This window comes from Artemia sp. Qi Xiang Cuo, chromosome 8 (genome assembly GCF_049724085.1).
Source record: "Artemia sp. Qi Xiang Cuo chromosome 8, ASM4972408v1, whole genome shotgun sequence".
NCBI classification, from domain to species: domain Eukaryota; kingdom Metazoa; phylum Arthropoda; class Branchiopoda; order Anostraca; family Artemiidae; genus Artemia; species Artemia sp. Qi Xiang Cuo.
This window is the reverse complement of record NC_142801.1, coordinates 26,695,034-26,717,693: the sequence shown is the minus strand read 5'-3', so window position 1 is coordinate 26,717,693 and position 22,660 is coordinate 26,695,034. Positions and strand designations below refer to the sequence as shown.

The 22,660-nt window shown below is 34.7% G+C and overlaps 2 protein-coding genes across 2 annotated transcripts in view; both read left to right on the top strand.

Moving 5' to 3' along the window:
• Window positions 1-564, top strand: part of LOC148949289 (uncharacterized) — a 123,263-nt gene extending 122,699 nt beyond the window's left edge. Inside the window, exon 3 of the mRNA XM_089092913.1 lies at window positions 383-564. Within this exon, the coding sequence (XP_088949039.1) occupies window positions 383-544 (162 nt within the window). The 3' untranslated portion in view covers window positions 545-564. The remainder of the gene's footprint in view (window positions 1-382) is intronic.
• Window positions 565-8,657: 8,093 nt separating this feature from the next.
• LOC148949287 (uncharacterized) overlaps window positions 8,658-22,660 on the top strand; it is a 153,340-nt gene continuing 139,337 nt past the window's right edge. Inside the window, exon 1 of the mRNA XM_089093319.1 lies at window positions 8,658-8,785. Within this exon, the coding sequence (XP_088949445.1) occupies window positions 8,669-8,785 (117 nt within the window). The 5' untranslated portion in view covers window positions 8,658-8,668. The remainder of the gene's footprint in view (window positions 8,786-22,660) is intronic.

Below are 22,660 nucleotides of genomic sequence, written 5' to 3'. Positions count from 1 at the left end.
CTGACTAATCAGGAATAAAGAGTTTCTTGGCCTTTTTCCAGACCTCCTTCCCCCCTCCTGCAACAAAATGTGTAATCCTTTTGACTTAGATGGCCCTGAAAATTTCGAGCCAATAGCACAAATGTATCAATTTTGGTCATATGTGTTTTTTTGTGGGAGGAGGGGATGTTACACAGGGGCAGGGTAGCAAAAAGGACAGGGGGACTGGCTAGAAAAAAGTACAGGGGGCGGGGGGGAGGGGGCTCTAATTGCTTTCGACTCTTTAAGAGGACGCTAGAACTTCAGTTCCCAATCAAATTAGGCCTAATTTCACAGGCTCAAACTTCGTTTCGATAAATAATTAATGATTTTTAAAGCATTATTAAGTAAATGAAATTTTCAGGTAATATCCCTTTTGTACGTTGAAGTTGCAGAAAGATGCTATAACATGAAGACACCCGTAACGCGAATTTTGAGACCTAGACATGGATCTTCACGGGGATATCATCAACGACATCTGTGTGAAGCTTGTAAAGTGGACACATGTCCAGCTATTCCTTTATAATTTGTTGCTGCTACTTTTGTTTTGAAGTATGGTCATCAAAACAAAACTGCTTCTAAATTGGTAGTAATGGAGAAGATATTCGAGAAACATATATCAAGAATTAGATTTTTGTTAAAAAATAGCTCCTAGGGTTTGTTTTTAGTCTTACAGAAAATATGCCGCCCATTTACGCTATTACATGTAAGTTTGGTTCCTGCATATGCTATATTTAATTTAACGTAAAGGCTCAGATTTTATTTCAACTTCTTCCTTGTGCCTTATATTTTTTAAACATAGCTTTAACTTTTTATGCTGAATCTGTTTAGGAATTTGAGTGTAATTGTAGGTATTTTCATTTTTGTGATTAACAATTTCAAGTCTCATTTCCTTTGCTTGAGATTAAAGTGGGTTGGAAGCTTTGCATTACCATGTTAAGTTCCCCAAAATGATGAATGAGGCACATAAAAATTGTAAAAGAATATTTGAATTAAGTATAATTTGAGTAAAAAAGGTGTTATCATTGATTAATTAATAACAGATTGAGTAGCTCCTACGGCTGCTGCTGAAAATTGTGTTTCTAATATTCAGTGGTTCTCTTATATTTATGCAGCTTTTAAATTGTGACGCATCATAGAGGACAATTAGCATAAAATATTTCCGTTCGGTTTTATTTTGCCTACTTTTACCAATCAAAGGGCTTGAAAGTTTAAGCCCTTTTGTAAATTTGAAAAATATCTGAGCGTTTAATCCTTTATCAATTAATCATGGTGTAATATTGTCTCTTATGTATGTCTACATATTTCTTTTGTCGAGACTCTTTTGTTCAACTTATTTATCTGTGCCAGGTGGTTATTTTGATGAAAAAGAAGAAAGCAGGAATAATACAAATAAGTGAATTTTTTATAACCATGTATGTTTCTTTGCATATTTTATGGGGCCCAAAGAATAAATATATCTGATGAAGATGTCAGTCGTTGAAATCAGAAACTCATTTTCATTTTATTTTCAAATTCGAAACACTGCCTGATTTTCCAAATTTTGAGTACCACGACGTGGAGAGACTTTTGGTGTACTCTCATGTACTATTTAGCTGCTTAGTAATTCAGCGGAATTACTTAGTCGTAATTTAGCGGAAAGAATAGTTTTAATATTACCTCAACGTCATCAAAACTAATGAGTTTGAACACTAATCCTAATCATTTCATGAAAAAATCCCGCGCAAATTACTTTTGAATTTTTGTCAAATACATATTTTTTTCAGCATAATTAATCATATATGGAATTATTTATATTACTATTATTATCTGCATCTTCAGAAATATCATTGTTTTTATGACTAGTAATGGATTAATTGACTAACCTGTATAAATTAGCTAACAAATCAATATTGCTAAAAATAAACGGTTACCAAACGGTTTACCAAGGGTTACTGTTTTAAACGGTTACCAGCTTTTCTTGTCATATTACTTACTTGTACTTGTACTTGTGACGGGAATCAGGCGTTTCCACCTCGCCCGGCATCGATGGAGACCTTCTTGGACCATGTTGAGCGATCTTCTGCCAGCTGCTCTGTAAAAGTAAGCCACTGAGTTGACCATCTGTGTCCGAACTTTCTGAATCCCCCGATAGGTTCAAGGTCTGATTTGGCCAGGTTCCACCAGTTTTTCCTCTGTCCTCCTTGGCGTCTCTTCCAGGAGCTAATAGGCTCGACTAGAAGTATTTGGCGAGGCAAGTATTCTGGCGGCTTCCGTAAAACATGGCCCAACCATTTCAAACGGCGTTCTTTAATAGTGAGCGCAACATCTCTCTGAATATTGCACATTCGACGTAGATCCGTGCTGGAGATACGGTCACGCAGCTGTATTCTGAGAATTCTTCGCAGAGAGGTATGCTCAAACACCTTCAGCGTATTCTCATGCTGTAGTTTTACCGACCATGTTTCGCATCCGTAAAGGAGAACGGTGCGGACTAGTGCCATTTAGATTTGAATTTTGTTCGGACACTGACTTCGCGGCAATTCCATAAGGGTTTCCAAAGGGAGGCAAAGACTGTCTGCGCTTTCTGTATTCTCTGTTGGATATCAGCGTCGGAGGATCCGTCAATACATATTTGGGAGCCTAAGTATGTGAAACAGTTGACTTTTTCCAGTTGAACTTGATTGACAGTTAGTGTGAATGGTCCTGTGTCGTGGTCATATTGGTTTCTTGTCATATTGCGACATTGTCACTGTTACATCTTCCATTGGTAAATTTATTCTTTGGTGGGGCCATCAACAGGACTCTAGAAGTTTTTTTTATTGTCTGAAATAATATTGTGAGATATTTGGCAACGAAGTGGTCTTTATTTTATTATTATTTGTGAATTATTGCATAATGCGTCGAAAACATTTTCTTTCCTTAGCTCATCATCGTGATTTCTTTGTTTTGTTTTTTAAAGTTATCCATTATAACACTTTTGCTATAAGTAGCCTAAAGGTGGCAATAGTGTAGCATTGAGAGGATCCAATGTCCTTCCTGAAATATGATACCTTTAATGTTTTTTATTTATAAAATGTATTAAAGGTGAATAGTTCAATTATTTTATAGAACTAAGTGGTAACTTTTTTTTTCATTAGTTATTACTTGCTGTCTTAGAAGTTCTTTTTTTTTTTCGATGCTGTTGTTTTGTATATTTACAATTATGTTCTCTGTATGATAATTGGTTTCTCACGAAAAGGGACGCAGGGGGCTCAGACAGGGAAAGGGTCTAGAATCCAATCATTTGAACCTCTTCAAACAGGCTAATCCTCGGATGGAGGAGCAGGTTGTATAAATGACTTACTGTGTTGGCCATTTTTTAACCCCGTCCATAATATGCCTATGGCTCCACTGAGAAGTCATATCATGTGACTCTACTGAAGACATTTCACATGGATATAATTAATATCTCACCTGGATGGGGAGATGGTTGCAAGACCTTGCTTTTTTTCTTACACAGTGGATGAAAAAAAATAAAAAGAAACATATTACATTTCTAGTAAGAAAAAAAAAATACTTTTGGAGGCACCAAGATCTTCCGCTGCCCCCCTCCCCAATTATTTTTTTAATTCAATGACTTTTATTTTTCCTAATTTCTTATTCTTTCCAAAAAGACTCAATTCTCTGTAGCTGTCTGCATTTTGTAATGGTTTGAAAGGTTTATTTTTTATTTTTTGTCTAACTCAAGTTTGCACAAATAATTTTATTTTCATGTTATTCCAACGATCAGAGATTACAGGAAAAAATTCTTTCGAGTCCTAGGTTTTCCTACGTGATTTTTTTTTTTAATCCTATGTGGTTTTGGCCTTATCTAGAGTGGGGCAGTGGACCCCAAAGTACTATCAACAGCATCAACTAGGTGGTTTTAAGCCTGTTTTATAAGGATATAAAAAAATTAATTATGTTTATTCCATAATTGGCTTCTTTTTTTTAGCAGAGTTGACATTTTTATCTTTTTGGACTCGATTCTAAAATTCATTTGGATAAATTTATTTGGTTATTTTCGAGTCTTGTCTAGCCTATAGCTCGCAATTTTTTCAAATTAATGTTTCAAAACGCTTGAAATTAAATTTTGGTAATTACGTGTAACTATTCCAATTCCATATTTTCACTCTAAAAGTTTGATCTTTAAATACAAATAATTTCCTTTTGCAATTGGTTATGCCGAAAAATAATATAGGAGTTCGGAAAACAGGTGGCATAAAATCGAATTGGAATTTTATATGGAAAAAAGTGTTCGATATTCATACGGAAAGTATTAGACAGGACTTGTTGTACTGACTTTATTTCTACCTTGGTATCTTCTCTCTTGTTTTAAAGTGATATTTTCAGTTTGTGGAACTCATTATGAAACACGTGGAATTTAGACCCTTATCTGTATAGAATTTATAGGAGTGAACTTTTTTGTTGTGAATCTTGATTATTTTTTTTTACCTTTTGTATACTTTGTACTAATGATTTTGTAATAAAAATGTGTAATTTTTATGAAGATGAAAATATTAGACCTATACAAATTTGCTTTCAAATCCTGTTTAAGAACGGACGTCATGTCTTGTAGAGACAGAAAGACAAAAGAATACAAAACACATTTGAATTTCTTGGATTTGAAATTAAAAAAAAAAAAAATTAAATTCCTGCTAGCTCAACCCTGCTAGTTTTTGGGCTGTAAAGTTCAACAATCGAAAAATTCCTTTGGCAAAGTTTTTGTTGCTATAAGTAGCTTCATAACAAATTTTAATTCTTCGGTCACATCCTTGACAACTTATCACGAAAATAAAATCTCATGCGATTAATCCCAGCCGTATCAATCGGCAAATTTTCAAGTATTAACATTCTTGTACCACACTTTAGGCTAGCTCCCATTAGCTCGGCAGCTGTACTGCCTCGTACTTTGGTCCAAACGTATGTGTGTGTTCTTGTGATTGGATTTCCTTACTGTTTTACTATTTAATTGGAGGAAAAATAGGATCCCTGACGAATTGACACCCCTCTCCTAATGTCAACTAAGTAAGGCTCCTGCAGTGCGATCAAAACTTGGGAGATGGGTTAGATACTTGTACTAAGCACATATAACTGATTTCTGATGTGATTTTGCAGCAAAATTGCACGGGATGCATTGTATTTTTTTCGAAGTAGATAAGGAGGGTGGTTTGAAGAAGCGAGGTCGTCTTTAAGAAATAGTAATTTAAATAACAAAGTTCTTCTGATGAAAGTAAAGAGTGAAGTTAAAACTTAAAACCACAGTTTATAGAATTAGCAGTATGATCATTCCCTATCTCACCCATTATAAAAACCCGGACCAAGGTGAGAGTGCTCCAGAGAACGTTTTTGCAGATATAAACATAAGCGGCATTAGATCTTTTCATGGGTAGACAAGTCATATTTCTCTTGGACGCAAAACAAGTGGAAACCCGCTATTACGAATAATGCCCTTTGTAGCCATTTCTCATTGATTGACGGAAACAGATTAACCCGCTAATGCAGAAATAAGTGGGAGGAGCTTTTTGTTCAAACCGAGAATGAAGACCAGAAATGATCTGCGATAAACTTACTGGATAATTCTATAAACTGTGCTTAAAACATACAAACATTACTGCATCGCGGTTTATGCGATATATTTTTGAAACACTGTTTCAAACAAACTGGCTCGTGATATTTCCCTTTATTTGTAGAATTCTTAGAGCTTGATGAAAACTCTAGAAAACTAGAGCTTTGATGAAAACAAAAACTGACGCAACAAAACAGAAAAATCCTGCAGAAAATAAAAGAATAATTCATAAATTCTCAATAGTTTTTTACGGGCCATGTAACAATAACTTTTACGACACGATTTTTACTCTAACAAAATCAATCAAGAAAGCTTGGTTTTCAGGAGAGCGCCAGTTTTCAGAATCCTACAAAAATAAGAAAATGCCACAAGCCAGTTTGTTTGCAACAGTTTTTCCAAAATATATTGTATAAACCGCGGCAGTGGTTTTTGTTCATTTTTAGTTACAACTTCGCTCTTGACTTTCATCTGAAAAAATATGTTTTTTATATTGATTTTTTGTACGTTTTTAGATTTTAAGAATATTGGAGCTATCGCTGCAACCATGATGTTTCAGCCTTTCTTGAAGGACAATCCTTGGAATGAATGTAAAAATGTAATGCTGATTTTCTTCCTGCAGTGTACCAGCAATATCTTGGGAAAGGCTTAGGGGATCAGTTTCAGGGAGTGTTGAAGGGTCAAGTGGATCTTGAATTTTTCACTTAGGTGGAGGGAGTGAGGATAAATCAAAATAAACTGCATTCATGTTATAGAAATAGCTTGTCAGTTATATCATGGAAACTGCTTTGGCAATCGAGATTAAAATTTCAGTGTTGGGAGGGGGCGGCAAGAGGCTTCAGATTTTGCATTGCAAGGTAATCGATGAGGAGACTAATTTTTTTTTTCCTTTGGTTTGACTAATAGATTTTGCATTGTCAGCGCCTGTGAAATTTAAAATCTATTCGTGGTGAAGTAGCGGAGTAAATCAGAAGATCTTATTTGTACCCATATTATCAAAATAGTGTGTCTGCAACGTCTTGAGAAGGTGACTTAGGGGGCAGGTGAGAGGGAGTGATTTTTTGTCTCTGATCTGCCTAAGAAATTTTGTGTTATAAGCTCCTATGGCATTAGAGTCTATTCTAGATTAAGTGGTGAGATATATTGAAGAAGCTAGGCGTACCCAAGCTATCAAAATAGTGTTTCTGTAATAGTTCAAGAAACAATTAGGAGATCAGTTTCATGTATTCAGGCAGTGTCGAAGAGCAAAGTGGACTTCAAATTTGATTTGGAGAGAGGGGACAAAGGGGGTGCAGAATTGTGTGTCTCCAATCCATCTAAACATCTTGCGCTATGAGCCCCTGTAAAGCTTACAATACATGGGCGGTAAAGAAATAGACTTTACCAACCCATTTTTTTTCCATTGTGTATCTATAATACCTCAAGAACGGCTTCGAAAATGAGTAGAAATTTTAGGACTATTGAGCTGAAATAAGGGGATGGAAATTTAGTGTTTCTAAAAGGAGTAAGGAGAGTCCAGCAATAATTTTTAACGGGCGTGTGTGTTCCGATCAAAGAGTTTATTTTTTAATTTTGGATTAATCCGGTTTTAACATTATCACCTTTTCAACTAAAATGTGTTTTTCAAGAATGTGCTATTGACATATTTTGGCCCTTGTTCCTGGGGCTGTGTGCGTTGTATTTGCACGAATGTCCATTCTTTGAATCTTTTGTTTATTTTGAGGGAAATAATTGTCTCAAAATTTGGCTTCAATTTTGTGAGAGGCTATGAGGGTGCTTCGGAGTAAAAAAGGCACTGGTGGATACTAATGACATTTTGACCACTTTCGACCCTTGAAAAGGGTACTAGAACTATAAGTTTCTGACCAGATGAACCTCTCTGAATTTTCTAACGATAATCCAGTCTATACAAAATAGCCGTGGGAAAGAATTGGAGCAGTATACTGTTCTTCCTCATTTATCCAGCCCAGCATGCTTTGTTATTTTTCATTTCAAGGACAAAAAAGCTAGAATAAACTGAAGAGCAAATATTTATTAAATACACTGCCCTAGAAATTTTCAGAAGTGTTTAAAATGACATCAGAGAAGTTTTCTACTTAAATCAAATTCTAAATAATGAGCCGGCTAATAATTATTGTTCTTTTTATAGCTAAAAAGCAATACTCTTCTAGAAGTTTGCACCTGTTAATTTTGAGCGCTTGGACTGTTAACTGAAATATAGTTGACTTCATAAAATATTTAGATAATTTTTGTGTCCAGTTTGTCCTGATGTGCCATTCAAATTTCTAAAAGTGTCATTCGCCTAACTTAACTACTTTCTAAGATATTAGGATATCTCTAAACTACAATTGTACCCCAAATTTTCATAATATAGTCTTTTCTGTCATTTTGATAGCATGGGTCTCATCCCAAACAAATTCTTGGGCCACTGGCTGGTAAGATAGATTTTTACTGAAGATAAAATGGTTATCGCAAGCCAAGATGGGCCATTCGCACTTTTAAATGGTACCATAGGCTTTAAGTCTCTGCATAATTTTATCAGTTTGAGAGTAGACTTTGAAAAAGCTTTTTTGTGATCGTTGCTTCTCCATCACCTTACTGCATGCTCTCTTTTCCATTTCCAAGAAGAATGATTGTGCCAAATAGCTTTTGACTTCTTTTATTAGATTTGAATTTCCACTTTCCACGTTTCCACTTCTTAATTTGACTTTAATTTGATCTGCTTTTTCTTAATGGTTGGAAATGCTGGAAAGAAGACTGGGGAAGGCACAGGCAGAGGTAACATAGATCATAGATCACACAGGCTAGCAGTTATATCTTTTGTACTCGAATAATTTAGTTTCAAGTTTTTCATTTCGCTAGGACTTTTTTTTATCATCATTTCGTAAAAGAGCGGAAAAGGGTGATTTTAGCATATGATTTCCCGTCTGGCGAGGCGAGGGAAAGAATGCAATGGGGTAAGAAAGAGTGCAAAAACTACGTAAGTGAGCAACCCAACGCTGGGGCCGTAAATTTCCAAATGGTGATGTGAAGTTTAAAAAATATAGATGGCATTAGAAAAAGAAATTTTGAACATTAAACAATATGGAAACTGAAAAGACTAACATCTCAACAGCACTAGACAAGATATCTGAAGGAAATGGAAATGTTTCTTTGAAATCAAGTCAGAGTATTTATACAGCATTAGAAACATGCTCTAAGGTAAGTGTATAGCCTACGCTATTAATAATGTGGCCCTAATTGTGCTGTTGTTGTGCTTTGAATTATGAGTAACATAGGCCACTTCCAGGAATAGACCTGGCCTAGAGCTCAAAGAGGAGTTCTTCTGATTTGATATGGATTTCTAGCCCAACTTGATTTTTTTCTAATTAGTGTTTGGTCAAATGCTGCTAAAAATCTCTCAAGCCTTATAGATAGGTTGGGATAAAGCAGTAGCAGTTTTAGGGCTCATAGTTAGGGGGGGGGGGGGGGGTAAGGTGCCCAACAGGAGGCTAAAATTCTAGTTTATCTGGTAAAGTTCTACCAAATCAAGTCAATATCTATGAAATCATATTATTGAGTTAGGAATAAAGTGAATACACCATTCGATGCCTTTTTTTAAGCTGATTACGAATATAATAAGCATTTATCTTAGAAATGAATTTCAGCCCCCCCCTCCTACAGAGGCTAGACCGAACCAAGCCTGGAACGGGCCTATATAGGGGGGGGGGGCTGAAACTCATTTCTGTTAGAAATAGTAATTATATTTATAATCGGTATAAAAAAAGGCATCGAATGGTGTATTCACTTTTGTCCTAACTCAATAATATGATTTTTTAGATATTGACCCCAATCATATTATTGAGTTAGGACTGAAGTGAATACACCATTCAATGCCTTTTTTTATGCTGATTACAAATCTAATTATCATTTCTTTCGTAAATGAATTACAGCCCCCCCCCCTATATATGCCAATTCATGGTTAGGTTAGGTATATAGGGGGGGGGACTGAAATTCATTTCCGATAGAAATGATTATTATATTCGTAATCAGCCTAAAAAAGGCATTAAATGGTATATTCACTTTATTCCTAACTCAATAATATGATTTGGTAGAACTTTACCATTTATCTACTTTTTATTATCTTTTTAAGGGTTAGGTTAGGAAAATGAAACTTTCAGTAATCCCTCTGAAACTTCAGTAATTTCCATGATATCCCTCTTTTGATTTCTAAGTCTTAGAAATTTGCCTACTTGACAGGTCTATAACATTTGAAATTTTGATAGAACAATCTCTCACCTTAATTTTCTTCCTGTAATTTAAGTAGAATTTTAAGTTATATCAGTGTTTTTTTCTAAATATAGCCAATTTATTTGCAGATCTTTGAAACCTCATAAATAAGGATCAAGGCTGTGCCTAGGATTTTTTGGGGGGGGGGGGGGCTACACAAAAAATGTTATATGCACAAGGATAATAAGCACAAGGAAATTGTTTTGAGCCTCATATCTTGCTTAATTCTGTTGTATAAGGTCTTAGAGATTATAAAATTATTTCTAAAATTGGGTTAAAAGAAGCCTTGATTTGGCTTAAAATTTTGTGGGTCATAGGAAATTTTTTTTTTTTTTTTTTCAAAACCTAGTTCCAAAGAAAAAGAGACTACAATCCCAGAACTAAGGTCAAACAATTTTATCAAGATTTATAACATATAATTAGTCTTAGGTCTTAGAAAGTGTTGATACTTAAGTCTCCTGTCTTCTATGCAATCTTCCAAGCCCTAGAAATAAGGAACTAGAGATAATAGCTGGAAACAATCTTTCTAGGGTATGTTTTAGGCCCTAAATTCATTTCCAATTATTTCATTTTTCTAACTCAACTAATTTTAAGGATAGGGAACATCCCCTCATTTAGAACTTTACCAAAATTATGTCTCAAAAGCTATTTGGGCTGTGGAACCTTTTATGAAAGTGATATAAAGAAGTAAAGCCTTTGCCAGTCAGCTCCTATTTTGCTAAGAACTACCCACTTTTGTGTTCTTCTTATCACTGGGAGGCTAAGTATTTTTTCAGCTACTTTTAAAATTTCTTTCTTTCTTCACAATTTCTTTTTAAACAATATGTTTTGGAAAGCTATGAATGATTCTTGCTTTTGGCCAAAAAGAACTTTTTTTTGCTTGTCCTTGAGCCATAGGCCCAGAGCTTCCTTTGTCTGAACTGATGTAGAGTTTTATAATCTCTGTCAGAAAGGAATGTCCAAGACTCTTCTACAAAGCTTTCATTTATTTCAACCATGTTTATCCTTCTGAGTAGGAAGCTCTGTTCTAACAAACAAGTTGCTCTTATCTTTTGTTATTAACTGTTACTGTTCTATTGTTGTATAAGAAAAATAGGATAATTATCCTGTGAAAAAATGAGCAAAGTTCCAAGTTGACACAAAAATGACCTAAGTGGTGAGCCAGTACAAAAACTGGTGCACTCGGTGCAAAAACAAACTTAGTCCTGAATTTTTATTAGAACTACTCAAATTCAAGCAGCATTTAGTCCTCTTCCACTGTTAACATTTTAGAAAATATTTTGGTATATGACACATAGTTCGAATTAGAAACATGCAATGATTTTCAATTTTTATCATTTGAGGCACAGAAGTTTGCCCATGGGCCTTCTGACACACTTGACCTGACTTGCCTTAAGTCCCATCCATCCTTGGAGATCATTTTGGGACCTATTCTTTCACCTTTCTATTGATGCAATTCCTATATTAACTTTTCATCAGAAAGATGGGGATGTTGTGCCTTATTTGAAGTGTAATTGCCTTAATCATTTTAGTCTACTTTCTGCAAAGGGGCTTGGATCTCTTGAAACTAAAGGGGCAAATAGCTTGAACTAAGGGACTGAGATGAAGGATTTTCAGAGGTATGTTTAACTTCCAAGGCCTGATTACCACCTGGAGGAGGTATCCAGATTTACTTTCAATAGTAAAAGCTCTTAACTATAGCCAAGGAGACTTTTTCTGAAAACTTCCAGACTGCTGGCTCTTACTGTTCAAATGCTACAAGAGTTCAATATTTCAAACATCAGATAATCATCAAACTTCAAGACTTACAAGCTTGTTAACACATGGGCTGTAAAGGTCATTAATCCAAACATTCATTAAGCAAAGTTCACTTGTTTGCAAGTATCTTCATAACAAATTTCAAAAGAATCCAAGTCCTTTGATTTTTTTTTGGTGATATCCCTGAAAACCTGCCATAAATACCATTCACTTTTGGAAGTTGAATCCTTGCCGCTCTTATTTTTTCTTAGGCCACCCACTCTCCTCTGTAAATAATGAGCAAGATCTTGGTGTCACTATTGACAATGAACTAAAATTCATGCAAAGAGGTCTGCTACTGGGGCTGGTTTGACCTTGGGATTGAATAAGTGTACTATTTCCTCTCATTCCCCTAAAGTCAGCAGTCTTCTTTATAAGGGACTTGTGTGTCCTAAGCTTGAAGTTGGAATGTCTCTTGCCTCTCCATATTTTAAAAAAGACAAAAGTTCTTGATGATGTGCAGAGACGTGCTACTAAAGTGATATCTGGCATGCAAGAGCTTTCCTACCCTGTTCAACTATCAAAGCTGAATTGCCCCTACACTTGTTTACAGGAGAAATAGAGGGGATGCCGTTTTAACCTTTAAGTTATTGAAGGCTAATATTCTCCCAGCAATATTCCATACTGTCAGTACCAATTCAAGAACTAGAGGGCATCACCTGAAACTTGTCAAGCAGTCTGCAATTTTTAGAGTCTGTACTCAATTCTTCTCATCACATATTGTCAATAATTGGAAAAAATTATCTAATGAAACAGTTACTGCTGAATCCATTGATGTTTTCAAACAAAGGCTGGTGCTGAGTGGTACTCCAGGGAGTGTAAACTCAATTGGGATGCTACAAATATGCAACAGCACCTGGTCACCAGTGAACCTGAATACAACTAGTCATCATTCCAGAGTTCTGCAAGGAGAAATCCTTAGATTGCTCCTAGCTGCAATTTAATGTAATTAAAGGTAATAAAAATGACCTAAATCATGCAATTAATACCGACTGAATGAATATTGATTAAGAGTTCAAGGTGAAAACATCTCTCTAGAATTGGATATTATTAATTATCAAACCAGTCAGCTTTTTTAATGAATTCTAATTGCTGCAAGGCTAGTTAGATTTTGCAATATTTGGCAAAGGATTATAGTTCATGACCTGAATAAAATTTTTACTAAGCATTTGAATAAGTGAGGGATTATTCTATGGTAATAATTATTGAATAATTTTTGCCAGCTTTACTAATAAGCAAGCAGAAGACGGGCGGGGTTTCTGTAGCAAGTGTTGTGCCTGCCAGGAGTGGTGTCTCCCATAAACTGGAGGGAATAGATAGCAGAAGTTTATGCTTCACTTGCTTATTTGCATTTTGAGCTTCTGAAATCTAGCCTACTACCTTTTTGATATAATCCAATTACCCTCCAATATCATTTTCTTTTTTGGACTGCCCTGATCTTTGGATTATGCTTAATTACTGAAAGACAAGCATGAGAAAAAAACGTATTTTGAATGCTGTACTAAATTTTCTTGCACAATTGCTATCCAAGGGTGTGAAAATAGAATGCATTGTAAACTTGGTTGTGAATTTCTTTCTGCATGATGGAATCTTATCAGCAAAGAAACTTCTTTATTGTGAACTTAATATGAAAGGTTGAGTTATCACTCATTTTAAAGATGATGAAAATAAAATTGTCCTCAAGATATCAGGGATCCTCATGACCATAAACAGTTTATTGATAGCATATGCAAAGAGGCTTCAAATGATGTTACAGATCTAAAGTGATTGAGTAATAACTGGAATATTGTTATGCACTCCAAATCAGCAGCTAAAAAAATAGTTGAGATTGTGAAAGCTGCTCAGCCATCTATAAGTGCTTCTATGAAAGAACCAGTATTCACAGCCATCATTAAGCAAGTACCCCAATCCTTAGACATTTCTGACCTTAAGCAACTAATCCCCAAAAGCACAAAGATAAGCCAGTGTGGTGCTTCTTGCACCTTTAAAGTGCAGTTTGACACTCATAGTGACCTTGACTTTTTCCTAAAAGAATCAGTGCGAATTTGTTATGAATGTCTACCTGTTCAGGAAGTTCTCTTCCTTCCCTGTTGATGCTTTAAATGTCATGAGGTAGGTCCCACACTAATGAATTGCCAATCAGGTGCTATTTGTGGTCAATGTGGTTCTACCAATTGTGTATCTAACCATTCAAACATGTCCACAGCTAGTATGTTCTGTGTGTTATGCAAGGCTCAAGAAAACAGCCTCGAATCGCACTTCCTTCCAGTAGACGACCAAATGCGCGCCCCAAGACAATTCTTACAGATATGTTTACTGTTACCCACTGCAATGTACGTGGTCTCTGATCCAAGTTGGATTACTTAAAGCACGTGTGTAATGGGATAGATTCTCAAAAAATATACATCAAAATTCCCCAATTAAAGTTACCCCAGTAAAATAACATCACCCAAGAATGTGAATTCCAAAAATTCAAGTAACCTATAGATCAAACAAAGAGCAAGCGTTCAATTTAAAATACAGACATAAACGTATTGAATTAAACAAAAGTCTTTCCCACAGAAAATGTAATAAGTAAATCGGACACCCCGTCTCCAAAATATTCAATAAATATTGGATTGACCAAATCTCATACGGCAGGTGATTAACACCTGTGTTCAAATATTAAGTACCCGAAAATACCAAACCGTCAAGAGAGTAAAATTTACAATACTACTCACCAAGAAAATACCTGAAGACGATATTCTGATCACCAATCCAGATCACCAGAACACTGTACCAGGTAATTTTACCTCAAGCTGTGTCGGGAACCAAGGACCCTATACACAAATACATACCTGAATTAATGATTACCTAAAGAGCCGACTCGACCAGTCATGTCGTAAAACTGCATAAATTCCCGTCAAATCCTTAGACGGCAACGGCCTTAAGACTTAATGTTTGAAACACCAAGAATAAACCTAGAGTAAATCCCTCAAGGACTATGTATCTTAAGCCCCATATCAGAAACAATGTTAACCAAGACCAAAAGCTTAAGTGTAGACTATCCAATTAGTGTCAGATGTCACAAAACCAAACCATCCTCCATGAAATGAAGAATGCGACATTGTCCGCGACGATGGCAATACAAGAACTCCTCACACCCCGGAGAGCAAAGATTCTTGACATGCAACATAAGTACGACCACTTAAAGGCACAAAAGGAACTAATTAATCTGCACCAAGATACCGTAGAGAAACAACTAAAAGAGAACCCCGTCGAAATTAATAAGGAACTACAGAAACAGAGAGATTTTTGCTCAAATTTGGAACAAATGGTTGCAACATGTTTTACCGTTGAAATTGATCTACCCCTCAGCCCCCATTTGGAAAATCTTCTTACTAATAGTTACAACGAAGGATCATCCCAACCTGCATATTTGGCGATTCCAAATCAGGCTCGTCAGCATCACATGAAACCCCAAATGAAAACAAATCAGCAGAATCCTCCAACGGGTAATAATATTATTACGAGGAACCAGTACCCTGACGCCCAAGAGAATGCTATTACGTGCCAAGATCCCTCAAAAAGCTATGAGCAACAAGAAACACCCAAAACCCAACCATCGCCAGAAGCCACAGAAAACTAAGAAATGCAAGACACGAGAATAAATCGAGCTAAACAAAAACAAAAAGAGGTAAAAATTCTTTCTCGTCAAAATCCCCTTCGAATACATTAAAACAACTATTTTTTATAGGATGTGATGTTTAGCGACAAAAAAGTAATAAATAACCCAATTTTCGAGCTAAAACTCTTTAAAAAATATAATTTTTTTTATTATATAAAGAACATAGTTTTTACTTAAAAAATAAATATATAAATAAATGCAGATTAAAAATTAAATGGAAAAAAAAAAAAAAAAAAAATGCAATGAATAGCCATCCTTATATTAATAAGGAATAGCTAAACAGCATTTCGGAAACACCCCCCCCAGAGTAGGAAGCCAGACGATCACAATGAATTGCATAATGAGGAGATTTACTTCAGGGCACGAGGAGCAAATCCGTGTCCTAGGTTCGGCCGCCTATCAATCCATAACCCCAGTCCACTAAATCCCAAAAAAAATTACTTTTAAAAAAAAAAAGTATTCGGATCGGCGCTTCAGTAGATTCTGTATCTTCTCAAAATCAAGTTTGTAGAATATTTATTTTTAATCATCATGCCAACGACATAATCAAATACGGAACTCCAAAATATACTAAATTTAATCAAAAGAAAAGATGACCGGAAATAACCACAACCCCAACTTACCGTAAAGGCTATGAAATAACAAACAACTTAAAATATCACAAAAAAAGTATACACGCGAGTTATTATTGTATTAATCACCCAGCTAAGAAACAATTAGGAAAACAGGTAATTAGCGGCAACATAATAAGCAAGCTTATCATGGTTACTAGATGGTTGAATGTGTACACATATATATATGTATATATAAGTATATACATATATATGTGTGTAAGAGAGTAACAATACAAGGCATGATTTACCTGCAAATAAGCATACGATAATTAACCAAATTATAGATATAGGGCCTCTGTCAATCCAAATAACAGAAGCAGGCCTCAGTCATTATGTGAACTGAAAATTCTGCAAAAAATTAAACAATCGAAAACAATTCAAACAAACAATACCGGTAAATTGATAGACTCACCAACGTGTTCCTCCGAACACAACCACAAACTCCACTGCAGTCAACGAATTACAAAAGCCAAAACGGCGAAATCTGGCCAGCCACAGCCTTACCCCCGTATGTTTTCGCTTGTTTTACCTCAAAAATGTACGTACCACAAGTGAATACAAAATCTTTATTTACCCTAACGTGCACCATGCGTACTAGTCGGCCTCCACTCCAACCCATAGGGTAGGAAATACGCTAATTTTCCCTTAAATATTAGTGCAAATTTTCATTATTGTAGACAAAGAGTTATTAATCAATCAGAACAGCATAGCCGGCCTGACTATTCCGTCAAATCCTTTCCTAAGTTTAAAGAATTCACAAACCAATGTCCCGAAATTTGAAAGGAAAAATGACGTGGTGGTGATCCAGGAAAAATCGTACTAATTTACCTCAGATGGAAATAATTGCGGATAAAATTCGTTTGAACACGAAGTAAAGCATAGACACGATAAGTTGCAACAATCATCAAAGCCCGTAATTTCAAGACGTAGTTCAAACCACTAAGATTTATGATAGTATAGTCAAACCACATAAGCATAAAGCCCTCGAGTTAAATCGTCTTCACTTTTCATTTCTTCACCCGTGTGATATCGTGTACTCTGAGTTAATTACATACCTATAATTGATAGTCTATTTGCCTAAAAACTAAGAATTAGCTTACAATACCAAGATGTTTATCAAATATCAAGACCCCCGCAGCAGAAAAAAAAATTAGGCCTGATAAAGATGAAAAAATGAAAAAAAAATATAGCTTGCTATCAAAAATTGATATCTACGATATATCCTTAACTATAGATTTAGTCGTATATTGTTCATAGAGTGATCTGGCATAATAGAAAATAAGTAAAATAATACACAGTTCCGTTCCGAAACCTAAACGAATAAAGGAAATTAGTTGCGAGAAAATTGACGCAAAACGAAAATTATAGTAACCTTAAAAAACGTAAAAACTAGTTTGCAAGAAAAATGTAAAAATAAGTCCTATATAAAAACTCTATAAAACATAAAAATAAGTCAAAATTGCAGAACTTAAAATATTAATTTTGACGCAGACTTTTCAACTTACAGAAATGCGATATAATCCTTATAGGGGCTATATCCACAAATACGAGTAAAACCACCAAGGCTGTGTAATCCGTGAATCACAAAAAACAACCCAAAAAAATATGTAAAAAAAAAAAAAAAAAAAAAAAAAAAAAAACCTAAAAGGAAAAAGTATTTTTTTTGGCCCCGCCTATGTTTTTACTATAGCCTATTCGGTTAAATTAATTTTTTGGATGGCATAATTAAATATTAATTCAAATATCCTCTAATTCAAGAGCGACAAACTTTAAATAAAAACCTTCCATGAAGCCTAAGTATGTTAAATTATTACCAAAATTCAAAAATATCGTACAAATAAGTAAAAATTCAAATATAATTAAGACAAAAAAAAAAAACCGCGCGTTGATTTACTTCTATTTTTGATTGCCAACAATATAGAAAATGTTTCTCTAATAGATAATTGTCGTACCATAAATTAAAATCGTAACTAACGAGAGCTAAATAACACCTTAGTTTTGCAATAATTAGCAAAAGCCGTAGAACGCTTACAGCCAATAGGCAGAGAATAATATAACCACCAAAAACTGTAAAAATTTGCAGCGATAAGTTCAACCAATTTTACCTTAAATCGAATTAAAGCATACAAATGAACCGCGCAATTAGAGTAAAATTAAACTAACATAGGTCTGTCGAAATACTCTAATAACCAAAATAATTCAAACGTAAAGAATTACAAATAATAACCAATTAACGCAAAAGAAAAAAATCCTTCCAAAAATTGACGATTAGTCATACATACTCATATCACATGATAGCATTTAATAATTTCTTCTAACCTCAGAAACCAGTTGCGACCCCAGGTTCCTGTTAATCCTTAATTTTCCCCAATAAGTAATATGACGTTATAAATAACATGTTATTAACAATAATCAAGCCTTTTAAAAAGAACGGTATTTAAGAGTTCAAAAAATGTGCACTCACTAGTGAGCATGTGCTTAACTAAAATTGATAGAACAAAACAGACATTTATAAGAAGCATGAATAACTGAAGAGTAATTTCTAACGCAATTAAGTGAAAGTAAAAGCCATAAAATAGACTACAACACCTGTGAGATAATTTAGCCCTTTGTTCGGACATACGCTTCGAGACCCTGAACCAACAAGGATAAATTATCAAACTTTCTCCCCGAATCGAGCCCTTACAGAAGAATAACCTACTAAAGAGTATAGCGATAAAATACCAAGAAAAAAGAATTACAGATACTATAAGTAACATTATAATCAAATTTATGAGCCCCCCCCCTCAGCCATGCGGCCTAGTCGCTGCATCTTAGGGGCATCAAAATATAGCAACAACGAATATATTTTAATTTTCATTTGAGAATTATAAAGGAATTAAGTTCATATGGCCCATGCCAAACTACGAAACTCTCAAGTGATAACGCCACGTGGTAGAGATGTGAAAAGCATTATAAACTAGTGTGTTGTTGTCGGGCTATGTACCGAATTTTGACTCCCAAATCAGTATCCTTGTTTGTGAGGATTATTCAGCTAAAATTTACTTGATGATAAGGCTTCAAAGGCTGTATATTTGGAAATCAACTTAGAACACGATATTCAGTGGCGTTAACTCCGCCACAGGAGAAGAATGATTTGACACCTTGAAAGTAAAGTTACACTTCAACTCACTTAACTCCCATTAACTAATAATATACAAAGCCGAGAAAAGTAATACTTTAGTCGCGTCACGGCTAAATAAAATATCTAAATAAATGAAAAAAAAAAAACGTTACAGCCTACTAGCTGAATTTTGAATAAATTAAAAAGTAAGTCTATATTTTCAAAAAAAAGGGCCTTAACGAAATTAATTGAAACTATGGATATTTAAAAAAAAAGAGATTGTTTAAAAGGAAAAATTTACCTCGTTAATCATAGATTACTTAAGAAAAATTTTGCTATAAATAAGGGTTCAACAATTATAGAAATCGAATGCCACAGCAAGTCCTAATAGAAAACTTTAGAGTTCCCTCAAGCCGATCGACAGATATCGCACTAATTGAAATATACTAACCTGTAATATAATACAATCCTTTCCTTAATGTTTCAAACTCGAAAACCCACTCGGACCATGTAAAGGATACTTTTGGCAAAAAAAAACCCAGTAGTAAGACCTCATGTACTTCGTACGGTAAAAAAAAAAAAATTTTTTTTCTTTTATTTCAAAAAATCAAACTTAAACAAATCGAGGCATAATTTTAGCCGAAAAATCAGTAGTAAAATCCCTCGCACTTCGAATGTAACAAAATTTTTTTTTCTTTCGGCAATTAATAAAAGATCAAAATACATGGCAATTCTAATTCATAAAAGAAAAATAAAATAGTCAGCGGACAACCCCATGAAGTGCTCTAGAAGTGGAATAAGAGCAATAATTCAAATGTCCATACAGTATACGATAATGAAGATGGATCAACCCCCAACCATGGGAGGTTAGAGCCAAGGAAAATTATCCTACCTAACCCTCACAATTATAGAAAATGTGATAACACAAGTGACTATACGAGAATATGGAATAAAAATGGACAAAAATTCCGATGCGTGGGGAATGCGTCGACGCGGTGCTGGGACTCGAATGGTTTAATTTTGTGTTCGGGCACTGCGCCGGAGTATTTCTTACGAAGAACAACTCTGACAGGACTAGGAATCAAAGAATACCAATAGAAGTTAAATACTATAAATCAGAAAAGCCAAGTAAACAACACATATTACAATGAACCATCAAATCGATAGCATTAAGCGACGCGCCGCGTAGCCAACTATTTAATTATCTTAATTATTACACAACCATTAATATACCTTAAACCATCATAACCAAAATTTTTTTTACTATGTAATCCCTTATTTAATGATAAATTTTATATATAATCACGTTTCCAGATACGGTGTGTAAATAACAATCGACCACGGGTTGAGAGAAACGCCGGAACACGCAACCATATGGTATGTGCTTATATTGAACCTAAAATCTAGTTGAACAATCATAGTAACCATGGTAAGATACCCAAGCCATCAACAATTAAATAATCGTAGACGGGATAATACAATCTTATGGAATCTTAAGATAAGACATAGCGTAGACAATATTAATGCTCCGTTAAGGGAATGGGGACATATTGACAATTTAATGAAAGAAGAGGAACTTATTAAAGCAGTAGAAAATCTTGACTGTCCGAAATTATGTTATCTTCTAAAATCCCAAAAAACTATGGTGGAACCAAGAATAGTCCTAAGATTAACGGCAAGCCTGGTACTATATAATTTTAGTGCACGTGTGCTGACACGGACAATAGAGCAAACTAGACGAAGTGCCAGTCTGGCCTTCCGAATCTTAGTACAACATATCCCAGCAACAAAGTATAGCTCGTTGGCTAAATATATTGCCGACAATATTTGGTACGATCAAGATGATAATAATACAACTACAATTTGGCCCATTAAGTTTCTCTCCATATTAATAGACCAAGGACACATGCTAGAAGGTGAAAACTTTCTTAAAATCTTATACGTCAATTGTGTAAATAACACATATCTAAATCCGATAAACCATTCAAAGGGATCTGCAATTTTTCAAATTACCCCAAGAGATTATAAAGACATAAAAAAAAATAACCCTGAATCTCTTTCAAGAAGATGAAAATTTTGGAAGAAAAATAGTCCCTGGGTTAGACGTGATCGTGCGTGAGCAATTATGCTGTTGCCAATCGCACGTAAATTTAAGTTTCTCTGTGGTAAAAATAATAAATAACCCATTGCTATTATCTCAGCTGTGCCGGCAAATCATTCGTCAAAATATGCGAAGGAATGATATAATCGCTACTCTGGAAGGCCTGCACCTCCCAAACCAACTCTTAGTGTATTTAATGTACCTAAATATGCCTGAAAACGGTGAAAACGATATAATATTTGAACTTCAATTTCTGAGCCCCAATATTTCTTCATGAAAAGATTATCAACTACTAGATATGCTTAAATCTCCAAAGTCAGAGGCAGCTCTGTCGGAGGAAGCACCCATGATGCAATTAAACCCCAACCCCAGTGGAAGAAACTGTATAAATAGATGATCTTATTAAAATGAATGATGAAAAAACTCTACAATAATACCTGAAGTGTTATAACCATGAAAATCGATTAATATCAAAAAATGCAGTATAAACCAGTATTGCGTTAATATTCATGGAACTACGAATTAGAATAAATGTCACAATGTATAAATAAATTATCAATGTATTGACAAAAAGTTAGTTTCTCGAAAATCTCTATACTTTTAAAACTATAAGACGACCGCAAAGTCGTTAAACTAGAGTACGGAACTTTAGGACTGAAATCATGTTCGAACATACAAGTAGCCAGGTGCAAGGTGGCACCGGTGAAAAAGTAGTTCAACTTCATCCTAAAGTTGCCTTGTTTTTCCAAACAAAGTAAATATTCATTATTGGTTAACATGGAGCTTTAAGTAAGTTATGGTCGAACGAATTAGTAACCGATGTATTGAGGAAATGCCGGTGAAAATGTAGTTTGACTTCGACCTAGAGTGTACCATGATCATAACCAATCTTGAAAAAAAATTATTAACTAGACAGAGATCAATAGAAACTACCTTCTTTTGGCCATTGTTCTAAGATGTTCTGAAAAGACCAAATAAAGAAAAGGCCAAGGCAATTATTGACACAGAGTTCTTATGCATTAAACATGCCAAATAAAATGTCATATACTTAGCGGCAATTATCATTGTTAATAAATAAAAGTAATAATTATTCGCGAAAAAAAAAAAAAAAATGGAACGTAAAATACGATTTAATAAAATATGATAAAAATCGTATAGTTTCGGAATACGATTGGCAAATAAACCCAAATATCGATCCGTAACAGGAAAATTGGGAATAAAATACAATGCGAGAAAGGGTTAGTACCTTCAATATATTTAGAAGCCATGTAGCTAACGATGTTAGCTGTACGCGTAATAATGCAATCTATATTCAAAACCCTAAGGAATAAAATCAAAAAAATTAGGAATAGATTACATTGCAAGATAAATTAACATATATTAATTTTAGAATTAGACAGGAAGGTGCGATTAACGAAGGCCATGATAATTTTCATTGTTCACGCAGTGGCCCAAGACGTGATAAGGCAGGGAATCATACCTAAGCATGGGAACTACCCCCAAAATAGTCATAATGCGTGAGAAA